We start from the raw sequence: 22,622 nt of genomic DNA, 5'->3' as shown, positions 1-22,622 counted from the left end.
TGTGACGGCACATAAAAATATATCAAACATGTGACGGCACATAAGAACATATCAAACATGTGACAATACACTAGAACATACCAAACATGTGACGATACATAAGAACATACTAAACATGTGACGGCACATAAGCAACATATGAAACATGTGACGATACATAAGAACATATCAAACATGTGACGGCACATAAGAACATATCAAACATGTGACGATGCATAAGTACATTTCAAACATGTGACGGCACATAAGTACATATCGAACATGTGACGACACATAAGAACATATCAAACATGTGACGCCACATAAGAACATATCAAACATGGGATCGATACATAAGAATATATAAAACAAGTGACGGCACGTAAGAACATACCAAACATGGGATCGACACATAAGAATATATCAAACATGTGACGGCACATAAGGACATATTAAACATGTGACGATGCATAAGTACATATCGCACATGTGACGGCACATAAGAAAATATCAAACATGTGAGATACATAAGAACATACTGAACATGTGATGACACATAAGAACATATAAAACATGTGACGATACAATTGAACATATCAAACATGTGACGGCACATAGAACATATCAAACATGTGACATTACAGTTGAACATATCAAACATGTGAGATACATAAGAACATATTAAACTTGTGACACACTAAAGAACATATCAACATGTGACGGCACGTAAGAACATATCAAACAGGTGACGATACATAAGAACATACTAAACATGTGACGGCACATAAGCAACATATGAAACATGTGACGATACATAAGATCATATCAAACATGTGATGGCACATAGGGACATATCAAACATGTGACGGCACATAAGAACATATCAGACATGTGACGGCACATAAGAATATAGCAAACATGTGACGGCACATAAGAACATATCAAACATGTGACGATGCATACGTACATATCAAACATGTGACGATACATAAGTACATATCGCACATGTGACGGCACATAAGAAAATATCAAACATGTGAGATACATAAGAACATACTGAACATGTGATGACACATAAGAACATATAAAACATGTGACGATACAATTGAACATATCAAACATGTGACGGCACATAGAACATATCAAACATGTGACATTACAGTTGAACATATCAAACATGTGAGATACATAAGAACATATTAAACTTGTGACACACTAAAGAACATATCAACATGTGACGGCACGTAAGAACATATCAAACATGTGACGACACATAAGAACATATCAGACATGTGACGGCACATAAAATATATCAAACATGTGACGGCACATAAGAACATATCAAACATGTGACAATACACTAGAACATATCAAACATGTGACGATACATAAGAACATACTAAACATCTGACGGCACATAAGCAACATATAAAACATGTGACGATACATAAGAACATATCAAACATGTGATGGCACATAGGAACATATCAAACATGTGACGGCACAGAAGAACATATCAGACATGTGACGGCACATAAGAATATAGCAAACATGTGACGGCACATAAGAACATATCAAACATGTGACGACACATAAGAACATATCAAACATGTGACGCCACATAAGAACATATCAAACATGGGATCGATACATAAGAATATATAAAACAAGTGACGGCACGTAAGAACATATTAAACATGTGAAGATACATAAGAACATATCAAACATGTGACGGCACGTGAGAACGTATCGAACATGTGACGGCACATAAGAACATATCAAACATGTGACGGCACATACGAACATATCAAACATGTGACGACACATAAGAACATATCAAACATGTGAAGATACATAAGAAAATACTAAACATGTGACGTCACATAACAACATATCAAACTAGGGATCGATACATAAGAACATATCAAACATGTGACGATGCGTACGTACATATCAAACATGTGACGATACATAAGTACATATCGCACATGTGACGGCACATAAGAAAATATCAAACATGTGAGATACATAAGAACATACTGAACATGTGATGACACATAAGAACATATAAAACAAGTGACGATACAATTGAACATATCAAACATGTGACGGCACATAGAACATATCAAACATGTGACATTACAGTTGAACATATCAAACATGTGAGATACATAAGAACATATTAAACTTGTGACACACTAAAGAACATATCAAACATGTGACGGCACGTAAGAACATATCAAACATGTGACGGCACATAAGAACATATCAAACATGTGACAATACACTAGAACATATCAAACATGTGACGATACATAAGAACATACTAAACATGTGACGGCACATAAGCAACATATGAAACATGTGACGATACATAAGAACATATCAAACATGTGACGGCACATAAGAACATATCAAACATGTGACGATGCATAAGTACATTTCAAACATGTGACTGCACATAAGTACATATCGAACATGTGACGACACATAAGAACATATCAAACATGTGACGCCACATAAGAACATATCAAACATGGGATCGATACATAAGAATATATAAAACAAGTGACGGCACGTAAGAACATACCAAACATGGGATCGACACATAAGAATATATCAAACATGTGACGGCACATAAGGACATATTAAACATGTGACGATGCATAAGAACATATCAAACGTGTGACGGCACATAAGAACACATCAAACATGTGACGCCACATAAGAACATATCAAACACGTGACGGCACATAGGGACATATCAAACATGTGACGATACATAAGTACATATCGCACATGTGACGGCACATAAGAAAATATCAAACATGTGAGATACATAAGAACATACTGAACATGTGATGACACATAAGAACATATAAAACATGTGACGATACAATTGAACATATCAAACATGTGACGGCACATAGAACATATCAAACATGTGACATTACAGTTGAACATATCAAACATGTGAGATACATAAGAACATATTAAACTTGTGACACACTAAAGAACATATCAACATGTGACGGCACGTAAGAACATATCAAACATGTGACGACACATAAGAACATATCAGACATGTGACGGCACATAAAATATATCAAACATGTGACGGCACATAAGAACATATCAAACATGTGACAATACACTAGAACATATCAAACATGTGACAATACATAAGAACATACTAAACATCTGACGGCACATAAGCAACATATGAAACATGTGACGATACATAAGAACATATCAAACATGTGATGGCACATAGGAACATATCAAACATGTGACGGCACAGAAGAACATATCAGACATGGGACGGCACATAAGAATATAGCAAACATGTGACGGCACATAAGAACATATCAAACATGTGACGATGCATAAGTACATTTCAAACATGTGACGGCACATAAGTACATATCGAACATGTGACGACACATAAGAACATATCAAACATGTGACGCCACATAAGAACATATCAAACATGGGATCGATACATAAGAATATATAAAACAAGTGACGGCACGTAAGAACATATTAAACATGTGAAGATACATAAGAACATATCAAACATGTGACGGCACGTGAGAACGTATCGAACATGTGACGGCACATAAGAACATATCAAACATGTGACGGCACATACGAACATATCAAACATGTGACGACACATAAGAACATATCAAACATGTGAAGATATATAAGAACATACTAAACATGTGACGTCACATAACAACATATCAAACTAGGGATCGATACATAAGAACATATCAAACATGTGACGATGCGTACGTACATATCAAACATGTGACGATACATAAGTACATATCGCACATGTGACGGCACATAAGAAAATATCAAACATGTGAGATACATAAGAACATACTGAACATGTGATGACACATAAGAACATATAAAACATGTGACGATACAATTGAACATATCAAACATGTGACGGCACATAGAACATATCAAACATGTGACATTACAGTTGAACATATCAAACATGTGAGATACATAAGAACATATTAAACTTGTGACACACTAAAGAACATATCAAACATGTGACGGCACGTAAGAACATATCAAACATGTGACGACACATAAGAACATATCAAACATGTGACGATACATAAGAACATACTAAACATGTGACGGCACATAAGCAACATATGAAACATGTGACGATACATAAGAACATATCAAACATGTGATGGCACATAGGGACATATCAAACATGTGACGGCACATAAGAACATATCAGACATGTGACGGCACATAAGAATATAGCAAACATGTGACGGCACATAAGAACATATCAAACATGTGACGATGCATAAGTACATTTCAAACATGTGACGGCACATAAGTACATATCGAACATGTGACGACACATAAGAACACATCAAACATGTGACGCCACATAAGAACATATCAAACATGGGATCGATACATAAGAATATATAAAACAAGTGACGGCACGTAAGAACATACCAAACATGGGATCGACACATAAGAATATATCAAACATGTGACGGCACATAAGGACATATTAAACATGTGACGATGCATAAGAACATATCAAACGTGTGACGGCACATAAGAACACATCAAACATGTGACGCCACATAAGAACATATCAAACACGTGACGGCACATAGGGACATATCAAACATGTGACGGCACGTAAGCACATATCAAATATGTGACGGTACATAAGAAAATATCAAACAAGTGACGGTACATAAGAAAATATCAAACAAGTGACGGCACATAAGAACATATCAAACAAGTGACGGCACATAAGAACATATCAAACGTGTGACGACACATAAGAACATATCAAACATGGTATCGATATCAAATATGTGGAGACTGTTACGCCTTAATTTACATTATGATAATTTGACCTGTCATTTATATAAATAGGAACACTGTGAATGTAAATTATCTCATTATATATTCATGTGGTACTTACTTTATACACATCGTGGTTCTCTATGATCGAATCAAAGGTAGTATACAAATCGTTTAATAGATCCACAACCTGTTGAGAGAAATACATCAGACTATCAAATAAACACATGGAATAATATATAAAGTGGTGACATATATATCAATATCCATTACCGATCCATGGCAAATCACATTATATATGGTGACTAAATTGACGTACCTGCATCGGAGTACAACTCCCCGCTAGCGCTGTAAATCCTACTATATCACTGAAGAATATTGTAACTGAATCAAAATTTTCAGGTTTCAAGTCCTTTCCTTGTTTCAATTGTTCAGCAACGGCTCTAAATCAAGACAAGAAGAAAGCCATATGTTAATTGTCAACTTCACATTGACCTTATTACAGTTTATTCGCATATTGAAAGTATTTAAAGTATTTAACATATTAAATAATGACTGACAACAACTAAAAAGCAGACATTGCTCTCTGTTAACATTGAGTGATTACTTCCTCTTTCCATAAAATTTTTGACAACTCACGTTTACGATTACATTCGTTCTATGTTAATGTTTACCCACATGCTGGTAGCACTTTGGGGTTTTCATTAATGACGATAATATATATCAAACCATTTATAAAACGAAACAGTGTTATCTCTGAACTGAAATCATAAAACATGTACGTCTATTTGCATGTAAAATCTTATAGCATTACCAAAAGAAACTCTTACAGTGTAAATATCACAATATTAAAGTCAAATTAAACAAAAATTGTGACTACGATTCTACCATACCTTGGAAGCATTCTGTAAAGAAGTTCGTCGGTTTTTCTTTGTTCTTCGGCAAGTTGTTTTGTTCTCTCAGACACCAAGTCTTCTAAATGGTTGGCATATTTCTCCATCATTTGAATCATGTTGTCAATCAAATTACTCTGCCTAGGTAAGCCAAACAGAGTTAATTCATAAGAGAAATTGTACCATGTAAAAGCAAGAAGACTAATAATTATGAATAATAATGGGACAAACAAACACAATATCCATTCAATTTGTAATGAGATTATTGATGTATTACGTTATAGCTGTCAACTTACTTTCCCTTATTGATTTTCTTAAGTCTTTGAACAATTTGACTGAATGTAGGTCTGTCGTTGGGATTTGAAACCCAGCAATCCCTCATCAGTTGTAGGTACCTAGAGTCTACTGTTTCAGATGTAACTTTTGGTCGAAACGGTGGAATTTCATGGTTCGCAACTTTTTCTGCAATTTCTGTAAACCAATACACGTAGTTATGCACATAGTATTCACATATCACGTGACTGTAATCGACGCAAATTACAAGTAAGGTTCTTCTTCATGAATTATAGAGCGACATACACTAGTATATCATAGTCGGCCTTATAATATCATATCTATCAAACCACCAAATAAACATTACTACACGATTGTAATGATTCTCATATTGTAGGCTCACGAATTTGATATCCTATCTATTTAATGTGTCCGTTTCACTGCTTTTGAACGAGTATGATGGGTGTAATGTTTGATAGCCTATCTCGGACTCATTTGCATATCATATATCGTTTGTTTAAGGCGACTATAGAAAATACCGTCTTTTATCATTTTCATTGACGCTAATGTTTATTGTGTTATCTGTCTTTGTTTTCTAGCTACGAATAAACAAACACGAACAATCATTCCGTTGAACAATTTTGACAGATTGTAAATAAAAAAAACTAAACGATAGATAGATTGCATACTCTAAAATTAATGTGGAGCCGGAGATCTTGCATTGTAATGATAGATTGCTTTGACCTATGACATTGGTAATCCCTTAAACAAACATTTGTACGGTTTATGCACTACTGTATTCACCTATATCTAAACTTTCAGAATATGTATAGGTTGTTATAGTAACAAGCTTAGGATGTCTAAATTATAAATCGACTCGTGCTTCTCTAGTTGATACCAGGGACACACGAGTAACATATCGACACAACTCAATCCGTGACCATTTCATACTTCATAAAACAGCTAAAGAGCGTGTCATGGTTAAGTTGGAAGAATTTGAAATGATTGGCCGATTATCATCAAATGACGTCACCGAACTTAAGTAATATCTATCAATCAAAATGTTTAATGAGGAAACTTCAGATTTACAAATCTCGTCGATGCAATTTATTCTTACCTTTTGGTTCTAGATCAGTCATACAGTACGGTCCGCCACGAGTTGCAATCTCCTGTAAGATAATGGAGTAGGAATACACATCTCCTTTCTGACTTCCAATTTCATGTTTTTGAAATATGTTGCCTTTCTCTATTTCCAACAGTTCCGGGGCCGCCCACAAAAGACCTGTAAATTAAGATTAAGAATGTTAAAACTCTGATTAATTTGTCTATGAAATCCATGGGATTTACTATGGCACAATTAGAGTTGAATATTTAAACTCACGTCTGTACTCAGCATGTTCACCGTGGCTACGTTGTTCATCACTAGCAATAAACGACTTGAGACCAAAGTCCCCGATTTTACAACACCAACGGCTATCGATTAAACAATTCGAGGATTTCAACTTCCCATGCGACTCAATGGGAGATGAATGCAGGTACTCCATGCCCTAGAATAGAAACAATTACAATGACTAAAGTAACATAAAACGTTTACTGTAGTTTGTATTTACGCTGAGAAATTCTTATATATCAAGAAATGCTTTGGAATCAGTCACAGTCTATATAATTATTTTAATTACGCACACGTTCAGTGTTTCCATTGTACATTTAGGTAAATATTCTAAAACATGTATTGACTTACCTTTGCAATATCTAATGCAAATGACATTTTGAACATCCAGTCTAGTTTGATACTGTCGTTTTCTAGCACATCCTGAAGATTGATAACAAATACAAATAGAAAACAAATTTAGTTTCAAAAAATACCCTAAATAACACATTTATTCGATCATATCAGTAGCAATTAATATACGCTTTAGGTTGTTTTGTGTTTTTTCTAAAACTTGTATATCCGACCCACAGTTTGCACACATAGGCCTCAGCGCACCGGGTCCTAACAAGCAAGAGTATTATACTATGTAATGGTGCGTGCTTACAAATACAAATTATTGTAATGATAGGGATATCACTAACCTGTAAACTGCCTTTGCTGCAATAATGATACACGACACATATATTTGGATAATCAATGCAAGCACCGACAAATGGATTGATATTGGGATGGCTGAAATCATGGACCTAGAAAACGAGTACATTGTATCGGTTAGTTGCCGAAATGGTTGCATGTTAATATTATATTATCGTAAAATAGAAACATCTACACATATCGCATTAAGGGCGTTCTGGAAATCTACCTGCTTCAGCTCCATGAGCACTTCACGTGTGAGGTGAATAGACCGCCTATTGACGGGTTTGATGGCCACTAGATGACCCTGGTATTTGCCTATCTGTGTAAACAGCTGATGCGTGGAACTTGTATTGTCCTACAGAAAATAGAAATTCTAGTGAATAGGATGTGTATTACCAATTCTGATATAATACGTCGTCATGTACATCTACATATTGTATACTTAGTTCATATCATTGTCTTCGTATGTGTCAGTGGCATGTTTCGATTACACTTAATACCAATATTATTTTGATCATTATAACGAACAGCCCACCATGCTAATAACTGTACATGGTGAACTATCTAACAAAACATATGCAAATAAGCCAGCGTATGTTCACACAATAAGTACGTTGTAAACCCTGTACGCATGGGGTTTACATCAATTGCTTCGTTCTAATACACAGATGAGATAGACAGTCACTCTTACATTTCATCTGTTGGTTGAATTAGTAAAAGTAAGATCTAACGCTGAATAACAATCGCATACATACTAGTGGCCATACCTTGTTAAAACTAGATTTGCTACCAATACATATCATACTTGTATGCGTGGCTTTCTGGTGTTCAGTTAATGTTATGTCTTCATAGCTAATTTTCCATAATTTACTCATAAGCTTTTGTTCAAACCGATGGTTTCTATAAGATAAAGATATTTACAACCTCCATGTCAAGCAGTGTTCAATATTCATATTGTATTGATGCTACAATTATTTTAGATTAAAATTACGAATTCATGTAAAATATTTTCTTTTCTTATATAAATATTTATGGTGTAATGTTTACCTGTACAGTATTAGACAAACAATTAATGCTACAATTAGCACAAATCCAATACAAGATCCGACTATCACTGGAGTAATATCTAATGAAACAACAAAAACAAATTCACCGAGTTAATTTGGTATTGCAAGGAATTAAAAAACGTCAGGTCTTTGTAAGGGTGTTCATATCCTGCAACAACAACAAGACACTTACCGAACTCTACTGGAGGACAGAATTCCTGATACCATCCACAGTCGGGCCTACCTATAGGGGGCGTAGTACTGCCACCAGGGAAGTAGATCGTCGAGTCTGGTCGAATGTCAAACATGCGACGACTGAAACAAACGTACATTAATAAGAATTTGTAATAAAAATACATGTGTGATATTTTTAAATAAGTCTAACGTGGTACTTGGATTTGACCTTTTCGCCGAGATACTTTCAGTCTGGATTATTGAGTAGCAAATGGATTTCACAGCGTGGGTTTGCCATGATCTCGTGAGTTGCTATTTGATACAATTATTTTGAACTTAAAAACGCTTTCATTGTCTAAACGTCACGATCAATATCACGGGGATAATTAGCAACTGATTCTGGTAATGCGCTTAATTTCTTGTTACAAAAGAAAAACAGAAACGACTTTTCATAAACAATTCTGAATACAAAATGGTAGATTGTGTTACGTCATTTGAGGAGTAAGAGACGATGCTCTGTTCATTATTGTGTAATGAAAGCACGAAATGTCAAAAACTCATAATACGCACGGAAATCGACCACGTGGATAAGATGGAATATAAGCTCGTATTTAAATCTACCTGACAAAACAAATGTATATGCTGGAAACCCTTCAGATGAAACAATTATTTCCCCACGCGGAAGAATCAAGCAATGTATTGCTTATTCATATACAGATAGGTACACGTGGTCAAACATTGATTTCAAGCACTGCCCTGTCATTGGTCTATTAACCGGACAGATCGTGGTATCGATGTACCAATCAGAATGCGTCGTTGATGTAACAACATACTACAGTGGCGGCGTCACCGTGGGGGCAGTGGGGCGGTCGCTTCCACGATAAAATAAGGTGAAACACTCATTTATATTTGTAAGAGAAATATAGCTAAGCGTACCATCAAAATTTGCTCCCCAAAATGCAGGAAATAGCGTTTCAGAGGGTCTAGATTTCAACATTTTCCCGGCGGAGCATGCCCTCGGACCCCCCAAGAAACGTCGCGGCCTCGGCGCTCGATTTGTTAACATTCACCAAAAATCTTCGCCCCACAGTCAAAAAAAAGCTGCCACCGCCTCTGTACTACTTAGCATATATCACTTTCATTTATTAGATACGTTAATCTTTCTGAATTAAGTAAAACCTAAATTAACACTAAAAATCAAGATAACAACAACTGACATATTACCTTGGGAACCAATTAACCACGGGAACAAGTTCCCCGTCAATGACATTAAGCATTTGGTAACTAGGTAACCGATCACCATCATTGCCAATAACCACTTCTCCATCAGCGCCTATTGATAAAAAACGGAGAGGTAGAATAACTGACCTCGATGTTATATCACTTAACTAATTGTATAGGAATGATTGCGCTATTGTTAATTTGTTCAGTACAATCTCAACTTCCAGTGAAAAAAAAATAACTGCAAGAACCAGGATTTGAATCATAATAATTAAATGATGTTGTCCTATTTTTATCCCCAGCTGACGACGTAGTTTAAAGATGAACAGAATTGATTCGTACGTGTGTAAGTTGTTAAAGCATAGATCTTATAAAGCAATGTTCAAAATTTGATTTTCAAGACAACTGACAAATGCGAACATGTGTAGCATATGTCTCAATTACAATTATTATTGTAACATCGACAGTTCTAACCCTAATTACACGAGGTAACCGCCATGATATTACAAGCTAATATTTGACAGTTGGCAAAGGCATATGCAGCTTTTGATAGCATGTGTTCAACAAATCATGTTCCAAAGAACTACATATATAGTACGTAGCGTGTGCAATGAGTATATCCTACCACTCGATTACTTGTCTGAAAAGCGTTTGTATTAAATGCCTCGTGAACATTGAATGCACTAAAAGCACATATGCATTAAGGTAACATAAATGGTACAAATGTGTGCACTGACGTGATTGGTTTGGTAAAACCGGTGAAGTGATTACTATTGATTTCTAATATGACAAAAATGTACCTGTGAAAGTTCTGTTAAACATTCGCTGACTAATATTATAGCCATCATTAGGTTCGACTCCTTCTGTCAGGGATTGGTTCAGTGCCAGTGCGTAAAGATACACAGCATCGTAAAGGAAAGCCGCATTCAGAAAAACCTAGAATTGTAAAAAGAACAATGCATATAAAACATGGGTGACAGTATTCTTTCAGTATGAATGTACACAGCGCATAACAGTAGTCAACACGATTAGGATATAATCTACATATGTGTTCTCGTTGTGTATTAATCTATATAGAAACATAGATAAATATGAGTATTTAACTTTGAACCGAAAATTTAGACAACAATATGAGCACAATAAAAACACACGGGAAAGTAATACGCTGATACATTTGAAAACAACATTTTACTGTAAATTTTGATTATTTTAAACTACATTATTGTGAATATCAATGCTGAGCTGATTCCATAGAAGGAGTATGTTTGAGTATATTCCAAATAGAGATGCTTGGAGATATGTTGTATAATCGACATTATATACTAGATGATAATAGAAAACGCGTTGTGTAATTAAAATGCAACATTATCTGTAGAACAACTGCCGTGACGTGGTGCGCAGTAAAAGCGTTAAAGAATATATATGCATAATTATGAGACAATTGAGATTATTCCCATTCGAGTAAAATACAAAATAATTGAAAATTGAATCGATATAAAACACACAGTTATAAATATTTATTAGTTTGTTGTGAAATTGATACACGATCGTAGTTATTTATTACAGCCTTGTGATATATACTTATGATCCGAAACATATATTTATTTAGACGTATAACGAGAATGCTGCATGTCCAACACATATATTACAATGTTATAATGGTAACAGTGAACAATAAAGGCCGCTTCCCAATCGTTGTCTCTATAATAGTTAGGTTAATAGTTAAACTACGACTAAGAGTTCAAAACGCGCAGTGTTTACTTGGTTAAGGCCACAAAAGATACAGTATAAGTTTAGTAGGTAGGCATTAGTTCTAAGATACTAACTTACTTAGATACTCAGATACAGTAAAAGTGAGGTTGGTAGGGATTACTTCTAAGATACTAACTTACTTAGACACGCAGATACAGTATAAGTTAGGTAGAGGCATTACTTCTAAGAAACTAACTTACTTAGATACTCAGATACAGTATAAGTTAGGTAGAGGCATTACTTCTAAGATACTAACTTACATAGATACTCAGATGCAGTATAAGTTAGGAAGGTAGGGATTACTTCTAATATACTAACTTACTTAGATACTCAGATACAGTATAAGTTAGGAAGGTAGGGATTACTTCTAAGATATTAACTTACTTAGATACTCAGATACAGTATAAGTTAGGAAGGTAGGGATTACTTCTAAGATACTAACTTACTTAGATACTCAGATACAGTATAAGTTAGGAAGGTAGGGATTACTTCTAAGATACTAACTTACTTAGATACTCAGATACAGTATAAGTTAGGAAGGTAGGGATTACTTCTAAGATACTAACTTACTTAGATACTCAGATACAGTATAAGTTAGGTAGGTAGGGATTACTTCTAAGATACTAACTTACTTAGATACTCAGATGCAGTATAAGTTAAGAAGGTAGTAATTACTTCTAAGATACTAACTTACTTAGATACTCAGATACAGTATAAGTTAGGAAGGTAGGATTACTTCTAAGAAACTAACTTAATTAGATACTCAGATACAGTATAAGTTAGGTAGGGGCATTAATTCTAAGATACTAACTTACTTAGATACTCAGATACAGTATAAGTTAGGTAGGTAGGCATTACTTCTAAGATACTAACTTACTTAGATACTCAGATACAGTATAAGTTAGGTAGATAGGGATTACCTCTAAGATACTAACTTACTTAGATACTCAGATACAGTATAAGTTAGGAAGGTAGGGATTACTTCTAAGATACTAACTTACTTAGATACTCAGATGCAGTATAAGTTAAGAAGGTAGTAATTACTTCTAAGATACTAACTTACTTAGATACTCAGATACAGTATAAGTTAGGAAGGTAGGGATTACTTCTAAGAAACTAACTTACTTAGATACTCAGATACAGTATAAGTTAGGTAGGGGCATTAATTCTAAGATACTAACTTACTTAGATACTCAGATACAGTATAAGTTAGGAAGGTAGGGATTACTTCTAAGAAACTAACTTACTTAGATACTCAGATACAGTATAAGTTAGGTAGGGGCATTAATTCTAAGATACTAAATTACTTAGATACTCAGATGCAGTATAAGTTAGGTAGATAGGGATTACTTCTAAGATACTAACTTACTTAGATACTCAGATGCAGTATAAGTTAAGAAGGTAGTAATTACTTCTAAGATACTAACTTACTTAGATACTCAGATACAGTATAAGTTAGGAAGGTAGGGATTACTTCTAAGATATTAACTTACTTAGATACTCAGATACAGTATAAGTTAGGAAGGTAGGGATTACTTCTAAGATACTAACTTACTTAGATACTCAGATACAGTATAAGTGAGGTTGGTAGGGATTACTTCTAAGATACTAACTTACTTAGACACGCAGATACAGTATAAGTTAGGTAGAGGCATTACTTCTAAGATAAGAACTTACTTAGATACTCAGATACAGTATAAGTTAGGTAGAGGCATTACTTCTAAGATACTAATTTACATAGATACTCAGATGCAGTATAAGTTAGGAAGGTAGGGATTACTTCTAATATATTAACTTACTTAGATACTCAGATACAGTATAAGTTAGGAGGGTAGGGATTACTTCTAAGATATTAACTTACTTAGATACTCAGATACAGTATAAGTTAGGAAGGTAGGGATTACTTCTAAGATACTAACTTACTTAGATACTCAGATACAGTATAAGTTAGGAAGGTAGGGATTACTTCTAAGATACTAACTTACTTAGATACTCAGATACAGTATAAGTTAGGAAGGTAGGGATTACTTCTAAGATACTAACTTACTTAGATACTCAGATACAGTATAAGTTAGGTAGGTAGGGATTACTTCTAAGATACTAACTTACTTAGATACTCAGATGCAGTATAAGTTAAGAAGGTAGTAATTACTTCTAAGATACTAACTTACTTAGATACTCAGATACAGTATAAGTTAGGAAGGTAGGATCACTTCTAAGAAACTAACTTACTTAGATACTCAGATACAGTATAAGTTAGGTAGGGGCATTAATTCTAAGATACTAACTTACTTAGATACTCAGATACAGTATAAGTTAGGTAGATAGGGATTACTTCTAAGATACTAACTTACTTAGATACTCAGATGCAGTTTAAGTTAAGAAGGTAGTAATTACTTCTAAGATACTAACTTACTTAGATACTCAGATACAGTATAAGTTAGGAAGGTAGGGATTACTTCTAAGAAACTAACTTACTTAGATACTCAGATACAGTATAAGTTAGGTAGGGGCATTAATTCTAAGATACTAACTTACTTAGATACTCAGATACAGTATAAGTTAGGAAGGTAGGGATTACTTCTAAGAAACTAACTTACTTAGATACTCAGATACAGTATAAGTTAGGTAGGGGCATTAATTCTAAGATACTAAATTACTTAGATACTCAGATGCAGTATAAGTTAGGTAGATAGGGATTACTTCTAAGATACTAACTTACTTAGATACTCAGATGCAGTATAAGTTAAGAAGGTAGTAATTACTTCTAAGATACTAACTTACTTAGATACTCAGATGCAGTATAAGTTAGGTAGGTAGCCATTACTTCTAAGATACTAACTTACTTAGATACTCAGATGCAGTATAAGTTAGGAAGGTAGGGATTACTTCTAAGATACTAACTTACTTAGATACTCAGATACAGTATAAGTTAGGTAGGGGCATTACTTCTAAGATACTAACTTACTTAGATACTCAGATGCAGTATAAGTTAGGAAGGTAGGGATTACTTCTAAGATAAGAACTTACTTAGATACTCAGATACAGTATAAGTTAGGTAGGGGCATTACTTCTAAGATACTAACTTACTTAGATACTCAGATGCAGTATAAGTTAGGTAGGTAGCCATTACTTCTAAGATACTAACTTACTTAGATACTCAGATACAGTATAAGTTAGGAAGGTAGGGATTACTTCTAAGATACTAACTTAATTAGATACTCAGATACAGTATAAGTTAGGTAGGTAGGGATTACTTCTAAGATACTAACTTAATTAGATACTCAGATGCAGTATAAGTTAGGAAGGTAGTAATTACTTCTAAGATACTAACTTACTTAGATACTCAGATACAGTATAAGTTAGATAGGTAGGGATTACTTCTAAGATACTAACTTACTTAGATACTCAGATGCAGTATAAGTTAGGAAGGTAGGGATTACTTCTAAGATACTAACTTACTTAGATACTCAGATGCAGTATAAGTTAGGTAGGTAGCCATTACTTCTAAGATACTAACTTACTTAGATACTCAGATACAGTATAAGTTAGGTAGGGGCATTACTTCTAAGATACTAACTTACTTAGATACTCAGATGCAGTATAAGTTAGGAAGGTAGTAATTACTTCTAAGATACTAACGTACTTAGATACTCAGATGCAGTATAAGTTAGGTAGGTAGCCATTACTTCTAAGATACTAACTTACTTAGATACTCAGATACAGTATAAGTTGGGTAGGGGCATTACTTCTAAGATACTAACTTACTTAGATACTCAGATACAGTATAAGTTAGGTAGGTAGGGATTACTTCTAAGATACTAACTTACTTAGATACTCAGATGCAGTATAAGTTAGGAAGGTAGTAATTACTTCTAAGATACTAACTTACTTAGATACTCAGATGCAGTATAAGTTAGGTAGGTAGCCATTACTTCTAAGATACTAACTTACTTAGATACTCAGATACAGTATAAGTTAGGAAGGTAGGGATAACTTCTAAGATACTAACTTAATTAGATACTCAGATACAGTATAAGTTAGGTAGGTAGGGTTTACTTATAAGATACTAACTTAATTAGATACTCAGATGCAGTATAAGTTAGGAAGGTAGTAATTACTTCTAAGATACTAACTTACTTAGATACTCAGATACAGTATAAGTTAGGTAGGTAGGGATTACTTCTAAGATACTAACTTACTTAGATACTCAGATGCAGTATAGGTTAGGAAGGTAGGGATTACTTCTAAGATACTAACTTACTTAGATACTCAGATGCAGTATAAGTTAGGTAGGTAGCCATTACTTCTAAGATACTAACTTACTTAGATACTCAGATACAGTATAAGTTAGGTAGGGGCATTACTTCTAAGATACTACCTTACTTAGATACTCAGATACAGTATAAGTTAGGAAGGTAGGGATTACTTCTAAGATACTAACTTACTTAGATACTCAGATGCAGTATAAGTTAGGTAGGTAGCCATTACTTCTAAGATACTAACTTACTTAGATACTCAGATACAGTATAAGTTAGGTAGGGGCATTACTTCTAAGATACTAACTTACTTAGATACTCAGATGCAGTATAAGTTAGGAAGGTAGTAATTACTTCTAAGATACTAACGTACTTAGATACTCAGATGCAGTATAAGTTAGGTAGGTAGCCATTACTTCTAAGATACTAACTTACTTAGATACTCAGATACAGTATAAGTTGGGTAGGGGCATTACTTCTAAGATACTAACTTACTTAGATACTCAGATACAGTATAAGTTAGGAAGGTAGGGATTACTTCTAAGATACTAACTTACTTAGATACTCAGATACAGTATAAGTTAGGTAGGGGCATTACTTCTAAGATACTAACTTACTTAGATACTCAGATGCAGTATAAGTTAGGAAGGTAGGGATTACTTCTAAGATAAGAACTTACTTAGATACTCAGATACAGTATAAGTTAGGTAGGGGCATTACTTCTAAGATACTAACTTACTTAGATACTCAGATACAGTATAAGTTAGGAAGGTAGGGATTACTTCTAAGATACTAACTTACTTAGATACTCAGATACAGTATAAGTTAGGTAGGTAGGGATTACTTCTAAGATACTAACTTACTTAGATACTCAGATGCAGTATAAGTTAGGAAGGTAGTAATTACTTCTAAGATACTAACTTACTTAGATACTCAGATGCAGTATAAGTTAGGTAGGTAGCCATTACTTCTAAGATACTAACTTACTTAGATACTCAGATACAGTATAAGTTAGGAAGGTAGGGATTACTTCTAAGATACTAACTTACTTAGATACTCAGATACAGTATAAGTTAGGTAGGTAGGGATTACTTCTAAGATACTAACTTACTTAGATAGTCAGATGCAGTATAAGTTAGGAAGGTAGTAATTACTTCTAAGATACTAACTTACTTAGATACTCAGATGCAGTATAAGTTAGGTAGGTAGCCATTACTTCTAAGATACTAACTTACTTAGATACTCAGATACAGTATAAGTTAGGAAGGTAGGGATTACTTCTAAGATACTAACTTACTTAGATACTCAGATACAGTATAAGTTAGGAAGGTAGGGATTACTTCTAAGATATTAACTTACTTAGATACTCAGATACAGTATAAGTTAGGTAGGGGCATTACTTCTAAGATACTAACTTACTTAGATACTCAGATGCAGTATAAGTTAGGTAGGTAGCCATTACTTCTAAGATACTAACTTACTTAGATACTCAGATACAGTATAAGTTAGGAAGGTAGGGATTACTTCTAAGATACTAACTTAATTAGATACTCAGATACAGTATAAGTTAGGTAGGTAGGGATTACTTCTAAGATACTAACTTAATTAGATACTCAGATGCAGTATAAGTTAGGAAGGTAGTAATTACTTCTAAGATACTAACTTACTTAGATACTCAGATACAGTATAAGTTAGATAGGTAGGGATTACTTCTAAGATACTAACTTACTTAGATACTCAGATGCAGTATAAGTTAGGAAGGTAGGGATTACTTCTAAGATACTAACTTACTTAGATACTCAGATGCAGTATAAGTTAGGTAGGTAGCCATTACTTCTAAGATACTAACTTACTTAGATACTCAGATACAGTATAAGTTAGGTAGGGGCATTACTTCTAAGATACTACCTTACTTAGATACTCAGATGCAGTATAAGTTAGGAAGGTAGTAATTACTTCTAAGATACTAACGTACTTAGATACTCAGATGCAGTATAAGTTAGGTAGGTAGCCATTACTTCTAAGATACTAACTTACTTAGATACTCAGATACAGTATAAGTTGGGTAGGGGCATTACTTCTAAGATACTAACTTACTTAGATACTCAGATACAGTATAAGTTAGGTAGGTAGGGATTACTTCTAAGATACTAACTTACTTAGATACTCAGATGCAGTATAAGTTAGGAAGGTAGTAATTACTTCTAAGATACTAACTTACTTAGATACTCAGATGCAGTATAAGTTAGGTAGGTAGCCATTACTTCTAAGATAAGAACTTACTTAGATACTCAGATACAGTATAAGTTAGGAAGGTAGGGATAACTTCTAAGATACTAACTTAATTAGATACTCAGATACAGTATAAGTTAGGTAGGTAGGGTTTACTTATAAGATACTAACTTAATTAGATACTCAGATGCAGTATAAGTTAGGAAGGTAGTAATTACTTCTAAGATACTAACTTACTTAGATACTCAGATACAGTATAAGTTAGGTAGGTAGGGATTACTTCTAAGATACTAACTTACTTAGATACTCAGATGCAGTATAGGTTAGGAAGGTAGGGATTACTTCTAAGATACTAACTTACTTAGATACTCAGATGCAGTATAAGTTAGGTAGGTAGCCATTACTTCTAAGATACTAACTTACTTAGATACTCAGATACAGTATAAGTTAGGTAGGGGCATTACTTCTAAGATACTACCTTACTTAGATACTCAGATACAGTATAAGTTAGGAAGGTAGGGATTACTTCTAAGATACTAACTTACTTAGATACTCAGATGCAGTATAAGTTAGGTAGGTAGCCATTACTTCTAAGATACTAACTTACTTAGATACTCAGATACAGTATAAGTTAGGTAGGGGCATTACTTCTAAGATACTAACTTACTTAGATACTCAGATGCAGTATAAGTTAGGAAGGTAGTAATTACTTCTAAGATACTAACGTACTTAGATACTCAGATGCAGTATAAGTTAGGTAGGTAGCCATTACTTCTAAGATACTAACTTACTTAGATACTCAGATACAGTATAAGTTGGGTAGGGGCATTACTTCTAAGATACTAACTTACTTAGATACTCAGATACAGTATAAGTTAGGAAGGTAGGGATTACTTCTAAGATACTAACTTACTTAGATACTCAGATACAGTATAAGTTAGGTAGGGGCATTACTTCTAAGATACTAACTTACTTAGATACTCAGATGCAGTATAAGTTAGGAAGGTAGGGATTACTTCTAAGATAAGAACTTACTTAGATACTCAGATACAGTATAAGTTAGGTAGGGGCATTACTTCTAAGATACTAACTTACTTAGATACTCAGATACAGTATAAGTTAGGAAGGTAGGGATTACTTCTAAGATACTAACTTACTTAGATACTCAGATACAGTATAAGTTAGGTAGGTAGGGATTACTTCTAAGATACTAACTTACTTAGATACTCAGATGCAGTATAAGTTAGGAAGGTAGTAATTACTTCTAAGATACTAACTTACTTAGATACTCAGATGCAGTATAAGTTAGGTAGGTAGCCATTACTTCTAAGATACTAACTTACTTAGATACTCAGATACAGTATAAGTTAGGAAGGTAGGGATTACTTCTAAGATACTAACTTACTTAGATACTCAGATACAGTATAAGTTAGGTAGGTAGGGATTACTTCTAAGATACTAACTTACTTAGATACTCAGATGCAGTATAAGTTAGGAAGGTAGTAATTACTTCTAAGATACTAACTTACTTAGATACTCAGATGCAGTATAAGTTAGGTAGGTAGCCATTACTTCTAAGATACTAACTTACTTAGATACTCAGATACAGTATAAGTTAGGAAGGTAGGGATTACTTCTAAGATACTAACTTACTTAGATACTCAGATACAGTATAAGTTAGGTAGGTAGGGATTACTTCTAAGATACTAACTTAATTAGATACTCAGATGCAGTATAAGTTAGGAAGGTAGTAATTACTTCTAAGATACTAACTTACTTAGATACTCAGATACAGTATAAGTTAGGTAGGTAGGGATTACTTCTAAGATACTAACTTACTTAGATACTCAGATGCAGTATAAGTTAGGAAGGTAGGGATTACTTCTAAGATACTAACTTACTTAGATACTCAGATGCAGTATAAGTTAGGTAGGTAGCCATTACTTCTAAGATACTAACTTACTTAGATACTCAGATACAGTATAAGTTAGGTATGGGCATTACTTCTAAGATACTAACTTACTTAGATACTCAGATACAGTATAAGTTAGGAAGGTAGGGATTACTTCTAAGATACTAACTTACTTAGATACTCAGATGCAGTATAAGTTAGTTAGGTAGCCATTACTTCTAAGATACTAACTTACTTAGATACTCAGATACAGTATAAGTTAGGTAGGGGCATTACTTCTAAGATACTAACTTACTTAGATACTCAGATGCAGTTTAAGTTAGGAAGGTAGTAATTACTTCTAAGATACTAACTTACTTAGATACTCAGATGCAGTATAAGTTAGGTAGGTAGCCATTACTTCTAAGATACTAACTTACTTAGATACTCAGATACAGTATAAGTTAGGTAGGGGCATTACTTCTAAGATACTAACTTACTTAGATACTCAGATACAGTATAAGTTAGGAAGGTAGGGATTACTTCTAAGATACTAACTTACTTAGATACTCAGATGCAGTATAAGTTAGGTAGGTAGCCATTACTTCTAAGATACTAACTTACTTAGATACTCAGATACAGTATAAGTTAGGTAGGGGCATTACTTCAAAGATACTAACTTACTTAGATACTCAGATACAGTATAAGTTAGGAAGGTAGTAATTACTTCTAAGATACTAACTTACTTAGATACTCAGATACAGTATAAGTTAGGTAGGGGCATTGCTTCTAAGATGCTAACTTACTTAGATACTCAGATACAGTATAAGTTAGGAAGGTAGGGATTACTTCTAAGATACTAACTTACTTAGATACTCAGATACAGTATAAGTTAGGTAGGTAGGGATTACTTCTAAGATACTAACTTAATTAGATACTCAGATGCAGTATAAGTTAGGAAGGTAGTAATTACTTCTAAGATACTAACTTACTTAGATACTCAGATACAGTATAAGTTAGGTAGGTAGGAATTACTTCTAAGATACTAACTTACTTAGATACTCAGATGCAGTATAAGTTAGGAAGGTAGGGATTACTTCTAAGATACTAACTTACTTAGATACTCAGATGCAGTATAAGTTAGGTAGGTAGCCATTACTTCTAAGATACTAACTTACTTAGATACTCAGATAAAGTATTATTTAGGTAGGGGCATTACTTCTAAGATACTAACTTACTTAGATACTCAGATACAGTATAAGTTAGGAAGGTAGGGATTACTTCTAAGATACTAACTTACTTAGATACTCAGATGCAGTATAAGTTAGGTAGGTAGCCATTACTTCTAAGATACTAACTTACTTAGATACTCAGATACAGTATAAGTTAGGTAGGGGCATTACTTCTAAGATACTAACTTACTTAGATACTCAGATGCAGTATAAGTTAGGAAGGTAGTAATTACTTCTAAGATACTAACTTACTTAGATACTCAGATGCAGTATAAGTTAGGTAGGTAGCCATTACTTCTAAGATACTAACTTACTTAGATACTCAGATACAGTATAAGTTAGGTAGGGGCATTACTTCTAAGATACTAACTTACTTAGATACTCAGATACAGTATAAGTTAGGAAGGTAGGGATTACTTCTAAGATACTAACTTACTTAGATACTCAGATGCAGTATAAGTTAGGTAGGTAGCCATTACTTCTAAGATACTAACTTACTTAGATACTCAGATACAGTATAAGTTAGGTAGGGGCATTACTTCTAAGATACTAACTTACTTAGATACTCAGATACAGTATAAGTTAGGAAGGTAGGGATTGCTTCTAAGATACTAACTTACTTAGATACTCAGATACAGTATAAGTTAGGTAGGGGCATTGCTTCTAAGATACTAACTTACTTAGATACTCAGATACAGTATAAGGTAGGAAGGTAGGGATTACTTCTAAGAAACTAACT

At 33.9% G+C, this 22,622-nt stretch overlaps 1 protein-coding gene across 1 annotated transcript in view; it reads right to left on the bottom strand.

Annotated features, from left to right (window-relative positions):
- LOC100371334 (atrial natriuretic peptide receptor 1-like) overlaps positions 1-22,622 on the bottom strand; it is a 40,137-nt gene that overhangs the window by 5,165 nt on the left and 12,350 nt on the right. Inside the window, exons 4-17 of the mRNA XM_085494815.1 lie at positions 11,318-11,453; positions 10,521-10,629; positions 9,316-9,437; positions 9,124-9,202; positions 8,844-8,976; positions 8,303-8,431; positions 8,082-8,186; positions 7,750-7,821; positions 7,390-7,555; positions 7,126-7,290; positions 6,032-6,206; positions 5,736-5,876; positions 5,162-5,285; positions 4,964-5,032 (exon numbers count right to left, since the gene is read on the bottom strand). Coding sequence (XP_085350941.1) covers positions 4,964-5,032; positions 5,162-5,285; positions 5,736-5,876; positions 6,032-6,206; positions 7,126-7,290; positions 7,390-7,555; positions 7,750-7,821; positions 8,082-8,186; positions 8,303-8,431; positions 8,844-8,976; positions 9,124-9,202; positions 9,316-9,437; positions 10,521-10,629; positions 11,318-11,453 — 1,725 coding nt within the window. The remainder of the gene's footprint in view (positions 1-4,963; positions 5,033-5,161; positions 5,286-5,735; positions 5,877-6,031; positions 6,207-7,125; positions 7,291-7,389; positions 7,556-7,749; positions 7,822-8,081; positions 8,187-8,302; positions 8,432-8,843; positions 8,977-9,123; positions 9,203-9,315; positions 9,438-10,520; positions 10,630-11,317; positions 11,454-22,622) is intronic.

The sequence above is a fragment of the Saccoglossus kowalevskii genome, chromosome 21, assembly GCF_978046115.1.
Source record: "Saccoglossus kowalevskii chromosome 21, keSacKowa6.1, whole genome shotgun sequence".
NCBI classification, from domain to species: domain Eukaryota; kingdom Metazoa; phylum Hemichordata; class Enteropneusta; family Harrimaniidae; genus Saccoglossus; species Saccoglossus kowalevskii.
This window is presented reverse-complemented; position numbering and strand designations above follow the sequence as displayed.